General features: G+C 33.9%; 2 protein-coding genes across 3 annotated transcripts in view; both read right to left on the reverse strand.

The window, feature by feature from the left end:
- The window catches only part of HSPA14 (heat shock protein family A (Hsp70) member 14), a 30,239-nt gene continuing 11,916 nt past the window's right edge, over window positions 1-18,323 (reverse strand). The window contains exons 6-14 of the mRNA XM_023631999.2: window positions 18,106-18,196; window positions 17,083-17,187; window positions 15,871-16,032; window positions 14,409-14,564; window positions 12,154-12,256; window positions 6,132-6,344; window positions 5,541-5,714; window positions 3,466-3,536; window positions 1-2,605 (exon numbers count right to left, since the gene is read on the reverse strand). Of these exons, the coding sequence (XP_023487767.2) occupies window positions 2,527-2,605; window positions 3,466-3,536; window positions 5,541-5,714; window positions 6,132-6,344; window positions 12,154-12,256; window positions 14,409-14,564; window positions 15,871-16,032; window positions 17,083-17,187; window positions 18,106-18,196 (1,154 nt within the window). The 3' untranslated portion in view covers window positions 1-2,526. The remainder of the gene's footprint in view (window positions 2,606-3,465; window positions 3,537-5,540; window positions 5,715-6,131; window positions 6,345-12,153; window positions 12,257-14,408; window positions 14,565-15,870; window positions 16,033-17,082; window positions 17,188-18,105; window positions 18,197-18,323) is intronic.
- The window catches only part of MSANTD7 (Myb/SANT DNA binding domain containing 7), a 27,820-nt gene continuing 11,926 nt past the window's right edge, over window positions 2,430-18,323 (reverse strand). For both annotated transcript variants that reach the window (XM_070255090.1, XM_070255089.1), the window contains exons 7-15: window positions 18,106-18,196; window positions 17,083-17,187; window positions 15,871-16,032; window positions 14,409-14,564; window positions 12,154-12,256; window positions 6,132-6,344; window positions 5,541-5,714; window positions 3,466-3,536; window positions 2,430-2,605 (exon numbers count right to left, since the gene is read on the reverse strand). The gene's annotated coding sequence lies outside the window, so the exon portion shown is untranslated. The remainder of the gene's footprint in view (window positions 2,606-3,465; window positions 3,537-5,540; window positions 5,715-6,131; window positions 6,345-12,153; window positions 12,257-14,408; window positions 14,565-15,870; window positions 16,033-17,082; window positions 17,188-18,105; window positions 18,197-18,323) is intronic.

An 18,323-nucleotide genomic window follows, 5' to 3' on the forward strand; every position in this document is an offset into this window, starting at 1 on the left:
TTAGTTCAAAATTCACCATTTATTTACTGTGAGACCTTGGATAAATTAACCTCTCTGAATCTACTTCCACATCTGGAACACAGAAATAATAAAGGCCATATTACTCTCTACATACTGCAGCCACTCATGGAGCTGCGGGAAGATCACAATTAAAAGCAGGATAAGGACTTCAAGCAAATCAACAGTAGCAGAATTACAAACGTTAAACGGCTACTCACTGCTATTTTAGGAATCCTGACATTTTCCCATAGAACTTCTGTGCTCTGAAACTTTTTATCTCTAAAAACTCTCACACAGATAAAAGCTTTTCAGTTTGTGATGAAGTATTTTGTGGCCTCCCAAGACTTTCACAGTATTACATATAGGCAATTCTTTCTATTTTTATATTTGGCTCTGTCCTTTAGACAATATCAGACACGTAAATAGGCAAAATTATAATTTGATATAACCTTTTGCTGGTAAAAGTGCTGAAGTTTTTAAATATATATGTGACACTGCAAAGACAATTGGCAAGTGCATGAAAAGATTATCAAGATGGTCACAAAAAAATATCTTAACAGTTGTTACTCTGGGTGGTAGCATATAGGATGTTTTATATTTTCTTTTTTAATTTTAATGTGAACATGTATCATTTTATAATCAGAACAATGTTAAAGCTATTTTCACCTTGAAAAACAAAAAAAACTAGAAAGTTTAATTGGCAAATCTTCTCCCAATTTAGAAGAAAAAACTTAACACCTGAAGATATAAGAAAATTTGGGAGAAACACTTCATTAGGCAACAAAGCACTTTTGATGACAATTTCAAGTTTGATATGTTTGGAGGAAAAAATTATGCAAAGCTGACTAATCAAGTCAGAAGTAGTGGTATTCCTTTCCTTTTTTATTGTGTTTCTAAACAAACCATAAAATATGCAAAAGATATACTTACTGGCTATTGTCCTGTAGAATACAAAGATGGCACTGTTATGTTTTCTTCCATATAATTCACTTATTCAATAGACATTTACTGACACCTAAGTTCAGGTATTGTCCTAGGGGCTGGGGCATAATGGTGACTAAGACTGGGAGTCTGCTCTCACAAAGCTTAATAATCTAGTGGAGAAAGCAGTCAAATAAGTATTACATGGATATGGAAGAAAATCAAACTCTTGAATAAATCCTTATGATATTTTAGGCTATAAGTTTCAATAATCTACCTCAGGGGTTGACAGACTTTTCCCGTAAAGGGCCAGACAATAAATATTTTAAGCTTTGTGGGCCACACAGTGCTACAACTACCCAATTCTGCCATACAGTGGGAAAACAGCCACAAACAATACGTATACTTTGGAGTGTGGCTATATTCTAATAAAATTTTATTTACAAAACTAGGTCTGGGGTAGAACTGATAGATCATTGGCCATAGTTTGCCAACTCCTGATCTAGATCAAAGAGCTAACAATAGCTACAAAATAAAATGCTAAACGACTTTTCCAGAGCATAACTGAAAGCATTTAGACTCAGCAGTTCAACTACTAGTTCAGCTGGTATTTTCCTATTTTCTGAAAGAGCTTAATGGCTTATACATATCTTTATTTTATTTCAAACAAAGAGAGGGAAAAATTCCTTCTCAAGGAAAAGATCCTAAGAAGTATTCAGTCTTAATCAAAAGGGTATAAAACAGCACAGTTTTTAAATTTTACCACCGAATAAAGCTATTTCCTCTTCTCAAGTCTGCTGGGAAATAACGAGAGAAATGATAGACAATCCTCTCTTGGTAATAAAATCCTGAGTCTCATGGTCACTGCTCACCTCCCAGCTCTTCCCTCAATACACAGATCAGCTGTCCTGTTTTACTTAGAGGATAAGCTTTTTCATTAGTAACCCACTGAGCATCTCAATGCACTAGTGAATGCTCTCTGACAAAATGAACATGGCTAGCCCTCTCTTCAAAACACACAAAAAATCTTTTAATTTCAAAAGAAAACATGTTTGTTAGAGAGAAAAACCAAACGAAATAAAATCAAAAAAGTCAAAGCACCTCTGGTGTCTAGCCTTCTACCCTTTTCTCTGTGTGTGTCACATGCATACCTTGGAAGAATTGTTGAGTTTGAGTTTACTTTTTTCTTTTAAGCAAAAACGCCATCTTTGCACATGGTTCTGCGATTGTTTTTCAATTAATATCAAAAACTTCACATTTTTCTCTTAGTTAATTATCTAATAAGAATTAATAAAAGATTTAAAACTAGAAGTTATAGAAACAAAAAATTTTAAAACGTTAATTTTCCAGTAAAATTTCCTTCACTCCGCTTAATTTAATTCTAGAAAGCTTCACGACAGAAAAGTTTCTTATATTTCCACTAATCATGCTTCATCTTAAATGGAAAATAAAAAAAGTTGCAACACTTACCAATATATTGTAGTTTAACAGAAACATAGATAATACAGTTCATTCAAAAAGTATTTTATATATAAACATCACTTATAAACAAAACCAAATACAGTTGATATTCTAGTTCTAAAGGATCATGGTTTCCCTACAACACTAAGATGCCACCTCAACAGTGATGGCTTCACATCTTCCAGTCTCTTGATCTGTGCACGTCACATGTAAGGATCCATCCCTAAACAAACGAAAAATAAATAACATTTCATAAGCTGATTTTATAAAAACAGGGAGACCTTAAGAAATTACTTGAGGACTTTTGAGTAAACGGGATAATTTTAATTTTTGAAAGAAGAGTATTAAGATAAGGAAGAGAAACAATTTCAGTGTCTTTAAATTTAGTATCATGTGCTATAATCAGGTATTTCTTAAAAATTTCCTCCTAGACCACTGAGACAAAGTTGTATCCCTTTGACAACTCACGATGATAAAGATCTTAAGTCTAAGACATTATGCAAGCTCAGGATGCGTCATGCCGTTTTCAAGCTCAGGCCGAGGCCAAGCTACCTTAGTGAAATCAATATTCTTGCTAAGCACTGTTTATGGAATGAATTGTTAATATTAATTTGGAAATGAGTTACTTGTAAGACATAGTGTTATGGATGGACTGTAGTTAGAGAAATGGTAATAGTTGGATTTAATTAGTAATTTATTTCCTAGAGATTTTCTGTAGCAATTCTGAAATAAACTTATCCTTTCATAGGACAAATAATATCCCATGTAAACCTTAGAAAATGATATTTAAAATTGATAAATGTTATGTCTCAAACTTGCATGGACCAGCTTTTTAGGCTGACTATACCCAAAATAATTAAAGAGTTCATAAAAAATTCAGAATGCAAGTGACTTGAGATATACTTTTCTTTGTAAAATATAGTAATTTTGCAGAATAAAAATGTAATTCACTGATAAAGTCTTTGTAAGTTTTTAATAAATGATTTTCCTAGAATAACAATGGGTGAAGAATCAATAAACTAACAAAAAAGGTCAAGTCTCAAAGTGAATTTTCTTAAAATCAGAAGTAGTTTAATTTTGTACCTTTTCATAGTAAGAACAGCTAATATATCACGTAATCCATTTTCCTTTTTATCTAAATCCTGGAGTACAACCTGTTTATGCAAAAATAATACAAAGATAATTCAAATACAAATACAAATAATACAAAGATAATATGTCAAAGTACTTTGACATATTAATAAATTGATACATCAATTATTCCAATGGACCAATTCTTACTTATTACTGAAATAAACCTTTTAAATTAGGGCAGTTTTCAATTGTTCCACCATTTATCAGAATTGAGAGAACAGGATTAAGCTTTCTTAACTGGAAATATCTCCTCTAGAAGGAGGGCATATAAGATAACTAATATATTTATCTCTCTTAAATGTCATGTCCTAGATTCAAGTGATTGTTTCTACGAAGCACTGTTTGTCTCAGAAAATAAAGACTGCTTTTCTTTTTGGTAATTAAGCCATTACCAGTAACATGTAAATTATATTTTGGGAAGCCTTCTATACTTACTTTTTAAAATTCAAATATTTTAAATACACTTGGAAGACTTATTTAAAAGAAACATGTGGCAAATTCTTTTGTACAACTAAAATTACATTTCTAAGTAAGAGATACTAATGAATTTACTATAAAATTCCTCAGTTTCCTAAAGAAAAGTATACCAGTAAACCAAGTTTGTAAGGGACCTTTTCCAATTTTGCCAATATCAAGTTTTAGGACCTTAGGCAAGCACCAAGTACCATGGTTTACTCATTTGTAAAATGAGGAGGTTATAAAAAGATCTCTAAAAGATTCTCTTCCAAATTCAGTGTTATGTGACTAACTCTTCTCCTCCTGGAATCTGTAAGTTAGGATACAGTGACAGCTGCAGAGTTTCAGAGTAGTATGTGGGAAGAAAAGGTAATAAATGTACAAGCGAAAGAAAGTAAAGGAATATTAAAACTGCCATGTGAGTTTAAAATCTGGTGCATAGGAAAGTGCTTGTAACACAATATACAACAGAAACATCTAGAGGAGCTTTTGAAAACTTTACTAGTTGAAGGAGCCCTGCTGCAGTAGATTCTAAGATGTTAAGTCTGAAGTGGAGCCCAGACGTTATGTATGTGTGTGTTTTCATTATTCTTCCGCTGAAATCAGAAAATAGGTATAAAGCTAAAGATGCTATACATTCTCTTTTATCTAAATTTGTTCTGGTTTACTATAGAAGTAATTCATGCTCATGTCCTGTGTTGTTTGTAAAAAACTCAGTATAAAGTGTTAAAATGTAAAAAAAAAATCCCCTTAGTATCTTCAAATCCACCCACTGTTAAATTTTCTGAATACAGTTCAAACACCTATAGATATTTTCTGTATCTACGCATGGATATCTAAATATACACAACTACCCAAATACCATCACCCTCATATACACTCAGGCTCTCAATCTTTTTATTTAAACACAAATGACATCCTACTGTAAATACAGTTCTATCGTCCTTGTGTGTGTGCTGTAATGTAACTATAATTCTTGGGCATGTGTCCAGGCAAATAACATGGCTCCACCTCCCTTTATAAAGGATGTGGAGGACCATATAATATGAAATATGCATGTGGTATTTTGAAAAAGCAAACTTACCCTGTATCAGAGATAGCATGATATAATGGCAAGAGCATGGCCCCAGGAGTAGCTCAATCAAGAAAATAACAAGGTCTTTACTACCATGAGCCTGTTTCTAATCACCTATAAAATGCACATCATAATGTCTATCTTAAAGCATTTTGAGATTATGTTTATAAATTACCTAATACGGTTCCTACACTTAGCAAACAAAAAAATGTCATTTTCCCTGCCACTTATCTTATTACCCAGGAGGGTCAAGAGCACAGAGAAAAAGTATAAATATAAATTGTATTTTGTTTTTATTTTCCTGTAACTCTTTCAAATTAAAATTGCCTATTTCTTCTCTCTTTCAAAAATGAAGTAGAAGTAATCCATTCACAAAAATGTCTTAGATGTCCTATATACATTTTATGTTAATTGATGTTAAACTGAGTCTAATCCAGAGGAAAAACTAAACAGTTTCATGTGACTAATTCATCATCCAATTTTGTATACTCACCTGTGCAAATTTGTTCTCCTCATTTGCAGAGTTTTTTCCCTCAGACTCGTAGAGTTCAAGGCACACCGAAGATATACTTCCAGGGGCTTGTAACGTGTGTTGTCTACGAGCTGGCAAAGGGGTCCCTGATGGAAACAGTACTGTGAAACTGTTGGCTCCTGATGCATCAACTCCCTAATAAAGAGGAATAAATATGCATATCCTTTGATATCTACCAGTATAATTTTAAAAAATCACTCCTATTATAAATATAATATATATTCCTTGTTGATAATCTGGAAACTACAGATAGGCAAAGAGAAGAAAACAGAAATGATCCTAATCTCAACCCATTATTTAAAATTAAAATGTAACATATATTTTTCTTTCTGTATTAGAAACTTATGATTAAAATTACAGTTAGTTAAGAAATTAACATGGTAAATACTAACTAAAAGAATATAAGAAACTTATTAATAGTAAAACTATAAATCTAAATTTAACATTTTTACCAGTATACAAAGTTTTATTGTAAAAACATGGTACATATGAAAACTTATGGCAATAAATTTATACTACTTTTATGGAAAAGTAAAGAAAAGCTAAACATACCTTGACTAAAATGTCTTTGGCTGAACACTCTATCTTAAGAGAGTCTTCCACTAAAAGGTTTTCCTTCCCAATAAGAATTCCTGCTTCTATAGCTGCACCAATAGGGATAACCTCATCAGGAGGGATAGAATTTAGAAGCTCGACAGCTGGGAAAAGGTCTTTAATCAGTTGCTGTAGCCTTGGGATTCGAGAAGACCCTCCACAAAGGACAACCTAGAAAATAAAAATAATTTTCAGTTTTTTACTTTTAGAACAACGGTTGTTTCCCAAAATTAAGTGTAATAGGCTGACCTATCTTCATCACATGTAATGGTAAAATATAAAAAGCCCCATTTTAACATATTATATGTTATACTTACCAAATAAATATATATAATCTGTATTTAACATATTGTAAATATTTAACATATCTTTTACTCATAACAAAATTCAAAATGAGAGATCTCACTAAGTATTAGAAAATATAACATAGCAACATATATGTGGCTCATGATTAATACTGGGCATATAAAGCTTAACTACAAATATTCATGAGAATAGGAAATATTAATTAACATTTTGCACTATTCTAACATTTCTAGAAGAAATGTTTACATAAATCTTACAGCATTTTTGTGACAAAATAAATATGGCAATCCCTCTATGTGAAAACTATGCCACAGAATTTTTTCTTCACCATGGAAGAAGAATAATATTTTTGAGGAAAAAGATGTTTTAGAAAACTACATTTTAAGCTCTGGGTACCATATGATTAAATCTGTTGTCTCTGAAGAACTTCATATAAACTTGCTCCTTTATGAGCCTGTCTACACGTCTAGTGCACCAACTTTTCAGCTGCCACCCAAGGTTTTAGGCACCCAAATCACCTTGCTCTGATAGCCAACAAGGCTTGCATTTACAAGACCTATAAACTATAGCAAATAAAGAAGCAGTCTCTAAATGGGTGCAGGAGAAGCCCCGTGGCCATATACCTGAGCTCAGTGCAGAGACAGGCAAAAACACCTATCTCCCAGTTTCTCCCTAGAAAGGATTTGGCTACATACCTTCCCAGCTGCTGCCTGAGGGTCCAGGTACAAATCATCCTGCATCTAGGTGCTCACTGCGATCTTCCCCTGTGTGACACTGATGGGTCTTGGCACCCTCTCAACTACTGGGAGCCACTAAGAACAAAGATGGTGTCTTGGACAATCACAAAGGTTTGAGAGACAACCAGAAGCTGGGGTTGGGCTAAGTGACGAAGTTCATGTCCCACACAAGGCCATGCTGACAAGACTGGAAGGGGTATCTATTTTATCTAATGCACAGAAACCAATTGAGAGTCAAGATAAATGGAGAAGCAAGGGAATATGTTCCAAACAAAGAACAAGATAAATCTCCAGAAACCAATTTTAATGAAACGGAGATAAGTGATTTACCCAAATGAGTTCAAAATAACAGTTATACAGATGCTCACCGAGGTCAGGGGAGTAACGCATGAACAAAATCAAAATTTCAACAGAGACAGAAAACATAAAGAAGTACTAAAGAGAAATCACAGAGCTGAAGAACACAATAACTGACCTGAAAATTTTAATAGAGGGGTTCAACAGCAGACTAGATCAAGTAGAAGAAAGGATCAATGCACTTGAAGACAGGGCAGTGGAATTCACCCAATCAGAGGAGCAAAAGGAAAAAAGAATGAAAAAGAGTGAAGATATGTTAAGAGACATATGGGACACCATCAAGTAAGCTAATATTCACATTACAGAGCTCCCAGAAGAAGAGAGAAAGGGGCAGAAAAGTTATTCAAAGAAATAATGGCTGAAAACTTCTCTAATTTGAGGAAAAAACAGACATCCAGATTCAGGAAGCCCACAAAGTACCAAACAAGATGACTCTAACGAGACCCACACAGAGACACATTATAATTAAATTGTCAAAAGTTAAAGACAGAGAGAATCTTAAAAGCAGCAAGAGAAAAGCAACTTGTTACATACAAGGGAATCACCATATGACTATAAGCACGAAAAAGGAGAACTAGAGGCCAATATCGCTGATGAACATAGATGCAAAAATTCTCAGCAAAATTTTGGCAACCCAAACTCAGCAATTCTTCAAAAGGATCATACATCACGATCAAGTGGGATTCACAGCAGAGACACAGGGATGGTTCAACATCCACAAATCAATCAATGTGATATACCACATCAACAAATTGAGGAATAAAAACCACATGATCATCTCAATAGATGCAGAGAAAGCATTTGACAAGATCCAACAGCCATTTATGATAAAAACTCTTAACAAAATGGGGATAGAAGGAAATTATCTCAACATAGTAAAAGCCATATACGACAAACCCACAGCCAACATCATACGCAATGGGCAAAAACTGAACACCATCTCCCTGAGAACAGGAACGAGACAAGGATCCCCACTATCACCACTCTTATTCAACATATTACTAGAGGTTTTGGCCAGAGCAATTAGGCAAGAGAAAGGAATAAAAGGAACCCAAATAGGGAGGAAAGAAGTGAAATTCTCGCTGTTTGCAGACAACATGATCTTATACATTGAAAACCCCAAAAAATCCATTAGAAAACTAATAGAAATAATTAACAACTACAGTAAAGTTGCAGGGTACAGAGTCAACCTACAAAAATCAGTTGCTTTTCTATACTCCAATAATGAACTTACAGAAAGAGAACTCAAAAATATAATTCCATTTGCAATCGCAACTAAAAGATTAGGGGCTGGCCCAGTGGCACAGTGGTTAAGTTCGCATATTCCACTTCTCGACAGCCCATGGTTCAATGGTTCGGGTCCTGGGTGGGCACATGGCACCGCTTGGCAACAGCCATGTTGTGGTAGGTGTCCCACATATAAAGTAGAGGAAGATGGGCATGGATGTTAGCTCAGGGCCAGTCTTCCTCAGCAAAAAGAGGAGGATTGGCGGTTGTTAGCTCAGGGCTAATCTTCCTCAAAAAAATAAATTAATTAATAAATTAATTAATTAATTAAAGTACCTAGGAATAAGTTTAACCAAGGAGGTGAAGGACTTACACAAAGAAAACTATAAGACATTACTGAGAGAAATTGATAATGACTTAAACAGATGGAAAGAGATTCCTTGCTCATGGATTGGAAGAATAAACATAGTTAAAAGGTCCATACTACCCAAAGCAATCTACAGATTCAATGCAATCCCTATCAGAATCTCAATGACATTCTTCACGGAAATAGAGCAAATAATACTAAAATTCATATGGGCCAATCAAAGACCCCGAATTGCTGGGGCAATCCTGAGAAAAAAAAACAAAGCTGGAGGTATCACAATCCCTGACTTCAAAATGTACTACAAAACCACAGTGACCAAAACGGCATGGTACTGGTACAAAAACAGGCACACAGATCAATGGAACAGAACTGAGAGCCGAGAAATAAAACCATACATCTACAGTCAGCTAATCTTCAACAAAGGTGCCAAGAACATACAATGGAGAAAAGGTAGTCTCATCAGTAAATGGCGTTGGGAAAACTGGACAGCCACATGCAAAAGAATGAAGGTAGAGCACTATCTAACACCATACACAAAAATAAACTCAAAATGCATCAAAGACTTGAAGATACGACCTGAAACTATAAAACTCCTGAAAGATAATATTGGCAGTATACTCTCTGACATCAAACTAAAAAGGATCTTTTCAAATACCACGTCCTCTCAGACAAGGGAAACAAAAGAAAAAATAAACAAGTGGGAATTCATGAGACTAAAGAGCTTCTACAAGGCAAAAGAAACAAGGATCAAAGCAAAGCGACAACCCACCAATTGGGAGAAAATATTTGTGAATCATATATCTGACAAGGGGTTAATCTCTATAATATATAAGGAATCCACATAAATGAACAATAAAAAAGCAATCAACCTGATCAAAAAGTGGGCAGAGGAGATAAAGAGACATTTTTCCAAAGAAGATATACAGATGGCCAATAAATACATGAAAAGATGTTCAACATCACTAATCATCAGAGAAATGCAAATCAAAACTACACTAAGATACTACTTTACGCCTGTTAAAATGGCTATAATCACTAAGACTAAAAATAACAAATGTTGGAGAGGGTGTGGAGAGAAGGGAACCCTCACACACAGCTGGTGGGAATGCAAACTGGTGCAACCACTATGGAAAACAGTATGGAGATTCCTCAAAAAACTAAAAATAGACCTACCATATGACCCAGCTATCCCACTACTGGGTATCTACCCAACCAATTTGAAATCAACAATCCAAAGTAACAAATGCACCCTTACGTTCATTGTAGCACTATTCATGATAGCCAAGACATGGAAGCAACCCAAGTGCCCACTGACCGATGACTGGATAAAGAAGATGTGGTATACATATACAATGGAATACAACTGCGTCAGATCAAAAGAGAAATTCATCCCATTTGCAATAACATGGAAGGATCTAGAGGGAATTATGCTAAGCGAAATAAGCCAGACTGAGAAAGACAAACACCAGATGATTTCACTCATATGTGGAATATAAACAAGTACTGGGACAAAGAAAACAGTTCAGTGGTTACCAGGGGAAGGGGGGTGGCAGGGGCACTGGGGGTGAAGAGGAGCACCTATGTGGTGACAGTCAAGAAATAATGTTCAATTGAAATCTCACATTGATGTAAACTATTATGAACTCAATAGAAAAAAAAAGATTGCAGTAAATGACAGTTACTGTTCTGATTATATAAAGCATTTGCACAAATAATTTTTTTAAAAATAATAAGATTTAAATGATTAAACAGGCAAAGATATGAAATTAATATTTACATACAAGGAAATGCAAAATTAAATAAAAATTTAAAAAATCCTCTAGTAATCAATAAAATATAAAGTAAAAACCTATCTTTTTTCAATTATTCAATGGAAAATTCATCTTTGAATGATAAAACTCAGAGTCAGCAAGGTAAAATGTATATTCTTAGGTACTGCTGATAGGAGTACTGGTTAATCCAACTCTTTCGGTAAGTGACTGAAGGTAAAAACAATCTAAGCCAATTATACTCTTTAACACAATAATTCTACTACGGGAACCTATTCTAGGAAATAACACCAATATTGTGAAAGCCAATGTTCAAAAGATGGGCTTTTCTGGGGAAGGGGGAGACCCAACCTAGGTGTCCACAACAAAACAATGAAATAATCTATGGTGCCTTTCTTTTTCTAGAATATTAAGAATCTATTTAAAATTGTATTTATGAAGACTATGCAGTAATATGGGGCAAGGAATTGATTACAATATTATATAAAGAAAATAAAATTCAAAATTGTACATACAGATTAGATTAGTTAGAAATAATCCAAAATATAAGTGGTTGCCTTTTGGTATTTTCTAAATTTTCTCATATGAATACTTATTATTATTTTAATAATGTAAAAGAAAAAGTTTATATACATGTTAAATGAGTAGAAATAATCTTGAGGAAAAAAGAAAACATTACAAATCTGAATGTTTTTGGAAGTCTCAAAATATATTCTTGTGCAAGCAGAGAGAAGCAGTATAGTACACTGATGGACAGCAGACTCGGGAACTACATTGAGTTAAATCCTGGCTCCTCCACCAACCACATGATCGCCAGGAAGTTATCTCTCTCTCTGTACCTCAGTGCCTTCACTTACAAAATGGGGATAAGTAATAGTGCTTAGCTCAGAGTTGCCAGTGAGTATTCAACAAGTTTATCCATGTAAAATACATAAACAGGGCTTAGCACACAGCAAACATTCAAATATCTGTCAGTCTTTGCTTACATATTAAAAAATACACTAAAAAGATTTTTTTTTTTGCTAGGAAACTGATATGTATATTTATATTACGAGAGCCATTAATCAAATTTAATCAATTTTCCTTACTCATTAACACAAGCTCAGAAAATATTTAAATTCATAAAAATATTCTTTCAGTACCAAGGGATTATATTCCTTAAATTCCATGTCTGAAAATACTCCTAAAATAAATGATAAAAATATAAAAAGTATTACCTTGTTGATATCATCTGCTGTAAATCCACTTTGTTCTAAGAGTTCTCTGATTGCTTCTATACACTTATTAAAAAGTGGAGAACAGAGAAGTTCAAATCTTGCTCTGTATACACAGACACACACAGACATACACACACAGAGAAGAGAGACAGAGAAAAGGCTTAGTACAATTAAACATCTTAAGACATCTTTTGCTTTTGAAGAATAATACCAAAACCTAAACTGATGGTTCTCTTAAGAATAGGTTTATGATCAGAACAGGATATTTAACACCCAGCAGTGCAATACCACTGGGGGGAAAACACCTAAGTTATTCATCTACAAATATATGAAGACATTTAACATCAAGTTCAGTGGGAGACTCTTACCCATGGCCTACTTATAATCTTTCAATAAACCTAAAAATAAATATTAAATGTGTGGCATTCCCAACCATAAATCCACTAATCTAAATCAAACCATCATTCAGAAGTTTTTTTGCTATTTTTACAAATGTTAGAGTTTTAAAAATTATTTCTCATTATTTTTCATTATAATCTGAGACTGTTCTGTACATAAGTTTAGTTCTTATGCACTGCTTAAGATGCTTGAATGCTAGCATATAATTTCAGGAAAGATCTTACATATGTTCATGAAAAATGTACTCCCTAATTTCATATTGAGTTTCTTAAATGTAGATGACTCAATTTTAAATTTATTTGTGCTATCTCTAGATACTGAAACATACTTTATTCTTGAAATCTTTGCGATACAGACAAAATTTCCTAAATGAGAAATTACAAATACTATTTCATTCTTGATAACTGGTATGAATAAGCACACATATACTTAGTACTTGGACAAACTTAGCACTAAGTCAGGAATTCTAGAAATAGAAGAAATATCAAAGTCTCCGCCCACAGAGATTTCAATTCAATGTAACACCTTTTTGTCTTTTGGGTTGTAGCTTCAAATTTCTCTTAACACTGCTAAAACAGTACTGTCTAATAGAATTTTCTGTGAGCCACTAGCCATATGAGGTTATTGAGCACTTGAATTGTGGCTAGTGTTACAAAGTAACTGAAGTTTTTGTTATTTCTAATTAATTTAAATTTAAATAGCCACAGGTGGCTAGTGGCTATCATATTGGGCACACAGATCTAGAGTCTTTAGGAAAGCCCAGGGAGAGTGAAGAAGCTGAACTACAAAGGCCAAATGAAGAGAGAATTTAAGCAAATAAAGTCTGGAGAATCCTAAAAATAATACAATACTGTAATTCTGGAAATTTTCACTATGTTTGCAAGTTACTTGTTAGATTGTTGGGAGGTTTAAATAGTTTAGTTAATGGTAGCTATTATTATTGTTAGTAACATGTAACACAAAATGATAGGGCAACGTCCTCCCTTTGGACTTTCTGGGTAAAGGGGCAATCACTCGTAAACAATGTTTGGGATTACGTAAAAGGTACAGGCATTAAAAACAATTTTATGCACATTAAACCTGAGTTTACTAAACGTCATAAAAGCTACGAAAATGTAAAATGTTGACAATGGATGACAGAGCAAACAAAACCAAGACAGATATCAATCTTCAGTATGGTGTGACAGTTACAGAGTATGAACTCTGGAGTCAAACTGGCTGGGTTTGAATCCCAGGCCCATCACTTCCTAGCTGTGTAACCTTGGGCAAGTAATGAAACCTCTCTGTGTTTCAGCTTCCCCATGTGTAAAATAAGGGAAACAACAACAGTACTTACCTCACTGGGTTGTTATGAGATTTCATGAGTTACTACATAGCAATACTTAGACTACAGCGTGCCATGCAATGTTAACTATTAAATTACGGGAAGCAACCACTGAAACATGTGCAAGCCCCACATTGAATTGTAGCAACACCGAACTAGGACTATACAGGTGGGACTGCAATTGAGTAAGAGAAATCTGAAAATCTCAAACTTCAAGTCTGCTCTCACTCTTCTTTAAAAACTCTAGCATGCCTTTTTCACACACTGCTATTTGTAGCTGTTAAATAACAGGGCAAGCAGTCACAACTGATGTCATCAAAACCATATCACAATCACAGGTGATATCATCAAAATAGATGTAACTGGGAACAGCTGACAAAACTGTACTCCAGAAGTAAAGACAGGAAAGCTCTCCTTTTATAGATGGCTAATAATCTCAAATGAACAAAAAAAAAACCAAAAGTGAGAAAATCACACCTAAATATGAAGGCACTTGGAATTTTTTTTTAAGTTTTCTGAACTTTAGTTTTACCTGGACACATTGCAGTCAAAATCTTGACCTTCATATAATGAGTCAAGGAAACAATTGGCACTCCCCAAGGTTGACAGAGAGTGCTTTGCAATGTCAGCACTGTTCATCAATTTCATCATGGCTCGGGCATTTCCTCTCACGTCATGTTTGAAGGATCTAAATTAAAAACAGTCTTTGAAGTTTAAAAATTACTAGGTCATTTAGAATTTATTATAGCTAATATCTGGGTAATAATAAGCTCATGAATCAATTATTAATACCAGGTTTTAGTGTCTGGCTTCAAATCTCCAAAACTTCTAAAGAAAATTCTCTGCAATTAAAAGAAGGGTATCCTCAAGAAAAATGAATAACCAATATACTTAATAGTTGGAATTGCTGCACCATGTAACTGTAAGAATAGAATGTACTTTGAAGAAAGCAGAGCAGCAGTCACCTTTTTGCAGAGGAGACAAGTGGAGGCTGAAGGAGATCTACGTAACTGGGTCAGGTTTCATATCTCACCCTTTACAATCGCAGCACGATCATTGTTTAAAACGGTACAAAATCATCTGTCCAGCATTCAAAAAACCAAAAAACCTAAAAGTGCTTCTTCAAAGACATTTGATGCATAAAAAATATGTAAAATTATAGTTCCTTTATCTCCAAGATGAGTTAATTGTTAAAACTGCTTTCTAAGCAGTGATTAATGACTATTTCTAGACATGTTTAATAATCGGAATTGTTAGTAAAATTAACAATGCCTGACCTGACTTGAAACACCTTTATAATAAAAAGCAATATGTCTTTATTCAAGTGAGAAATTATCACTTTTTCAATACTTTTTAACCCAGTCAGTTTATTCAAACTTATGAAAATAGTTTCAGCTACTTCTTTTTAGAGCAACAATGTTCAAAACATAACCTTTACCTATTTGACTCTTGATGTGCCAAACAGGATTTTGAATGGAATTCAAATTCCATTTTGAATTTTGAAATGGAATAATTACATCCAGTAACAAAACTAAAGTATTCCTTGCAGCAGTAGATTAGTAATTAAATAAACACTTCATAAGACATTAATTCCCTGGAATGTGGCTCTAACACAAGGTAATCCTTCTCAGATCTAAACTTTTAAAAACTGTTCAGAAGGTAGTGAGGCCTCACTGCCTGCACCCTCCTTTATCTACACATAAGGACTGCACCTGAAGAATTAAGAAATTGAACTTGAAATGCAAGTCCACACAGTTCAGTGTCTGGTGGTCCCTGATAGCAAGTGAAAAATCCAAGCACACTGCACTGGGCCACTTGGGCTCCTCTTCCTCAAAACCACCTGGATAGGACATTAGAACTCTAGACACAAAAATATCCAGTGCACTGAAAATAACACATCGTCGTTTGAAGCAGGGCAATTTAAAATAAATTAGGAAAAAAAATTTGAAGAGACACTTCAATCAAAATATATGATCAAGTCCATTAATACTCACCGCTGAAACTCGGAAGCTAGATACTGCGCTAAGGTTTCTGTGAAATGTGTACCTCCAATGTTATCGTCAGTGTTTGTTGAAAGAACACGATAGATTCCACTGTTAACTTCCATGACACTGATAGATAAGGATGTTCCTCCAAGTTTAAACACCAAAATATTGCTTTAAAGAAAGATAACATGAGTGACAAGAGAATTAAAACATTTTAAAGCTAGGTCGGACCCTAGCAGTCACAGTTTAATCTCTTTAGATCACAAATGAGGAAAGTGACAATCTCCCATGAGCCAACTAAGTTGTCCACAGTCATCACCTAGCGAGGAATCAGGCCTAGAACCCACATCCTCTGATTCTAAGTCACAGTCCTTTTTCACTTGGTTGTGCTGGTAAAATTGGATTCTTCTGAGTAACTGGAGTTCAAACACTAACTATCCAAAGTAAATAAAGAAGAGATTTGTGATTACAGTGAATTGTAAGATAATTAAGTACAGAAATTTTGTCTTCTTATTGTCAAAATTACTACTGCAATAACACATCTATAAAAATAAAATAAGCAAAAATAGCAGCTAATTTCCTATGTATCAAATTCCTAATTTCTGATATTCTACATTTATCTAAAAATAATTTCCTAGTGATTTATACATATTATTTTCTTTACTCTGTGAGATATGAAGCAGATGAAGCAATTAGGGAAAACTAGCACATCTGAATTCATCTCTCTAACGTTGCATGTGTCAGGTCTGTTAAGAAAAGTTTGACAACTAAATTGGAGTATGTCTTCCTATTTCATTATCAAAAGACATCTTAAATCCCCATGCTGGATTTCCCCCATCTCCTGCCAATACAAATGTATATAAAAGTACTATTTCTAAATATGTTTAACAACTGGAATTGGTAGTAAAATTAACAGTGCCCTGGCCTGAGTTGGAACTTGGATGGGCTTATAAATTTCAAATCTTCCTCCAATAAAGGGACAAAACATGGATGATAAGAGAAGGGCAGGAAAGCTCAGTATTCCCTTCTGTTATGTCCCTTCTCTGTCTTCCTAGGATATCTTTCTCATCTATTTGAAAAATTCTAGGGGAGAGTGTCGCTGTCTTTTCATCCAGAAAGGCTTGGAGCGACTGCATTATGTAACAATCCCTATTGACAGAACTGCTATAATTTAAAATGTTTTCTGCACTGGAAAACTTAAAGCTGCAAATACGGTTTTACCTTTTTCCAGTGGGGGAGTCTTGTCCAATTCCATAAGCCAGAAGAGCTGCAGATGGTTCATGGATTAACCGCAAAACATTAAACCCAGCAGCTCTGGCTGCTTCCCTGTGGACAATTTGCTTTCAATGAATTTAATATCACAATAGGTTCAAGTCTAAATTTTTAGAAATGCTCTGCTAAAGATTTCATGCAGTAGCAAATAAGATTTCACAAGTAAAACATGAAGGATAATGACCTTTAGAAGATAACAGAACACAAGAAATGGAAGTAACTGTAAGAGTAGATCATTTTTTACTTAAAATAATAAAGTTCAGAGCTTATTTTCTTGACAAAGAAATTAATATGTATTTCTACTGAATAAGGAAAAGAAAGCTCTTAAAAATGCCCAAGCTTACTCACTTTAGAAAGAGATTAAGACAAATTAAAAATACATTTTGGAATTTTCCAATTTCTTTAATTTAGCGTCACAGATTTTAACATCCCACAAGTTCAAGTAAATAAAGTAATCCTCTGCTCTAGATGCAACTTAGATGCTCTCCAAAGTCCCACATGGAACTCTATCTGCAGGCTCATCAACTACATTTGCATAGTGACCTATAAAAACTAAATCCAACTTTTTGATCAGATGTTAAGATCTAAGGTGAAGAAATAATCTCAAATACTTTCTAAAATTGCCTATTTTTATATAATTCCCACATAAACCTTAATTACATGAAACTAAGGTACAGTGATTCATAAACATCAGCTTAACTTTGTAATTAAAAACACTTCCAATCAAAACAACTACGGTACATCTAATTTCATGTTCTCTTGGCATTTCGTAAAAGATAGGAAATATTAATGATCGTTACCATACTTTTTACCATACTATCTATATATTTAAATATAGACATGTATTTACAAATACAATTTTATTGCCTAAGCTATTTTCAAATACAATTTTACCTTTTACTATATAGTGATATTATGAAATTTGTATTTCCTTTAACTAAGCAAAGAAGATAAACCCCATATTATACTTACCCAAGAGCGTTTTTTTGCTTTTCTCCAAAATCAAAGGGAACAGTAATAACTACATCATTTGCATCTGAGCCCAAGACAGAATGTGCTGTTTCTGTATAGGAAAAAATACAAAAACAAATTCTGATGACACAAAAAGTCAAGTCATACTTTCTGAGGTTTATTAATTTGAGCCAAAGATCTTCTCACTATAAAGACTCTCTAATTCTTGCCCCACCCCA

Source organism: Equus caballus, chromosome 29 (genome assembly GCF_041296265.1).
Source record: "Equus caballus isolate H_3958 breed thoroughbred chromosome 29, TB-T2T, whole genome shotgun sequence".
In the NCBI taxonomy this organism is placed as follows: Eukaryota; Metazoa; Chordata; class Mammalia; order Perissodactyla; family Equidae; genus Equus; species Equus caballus.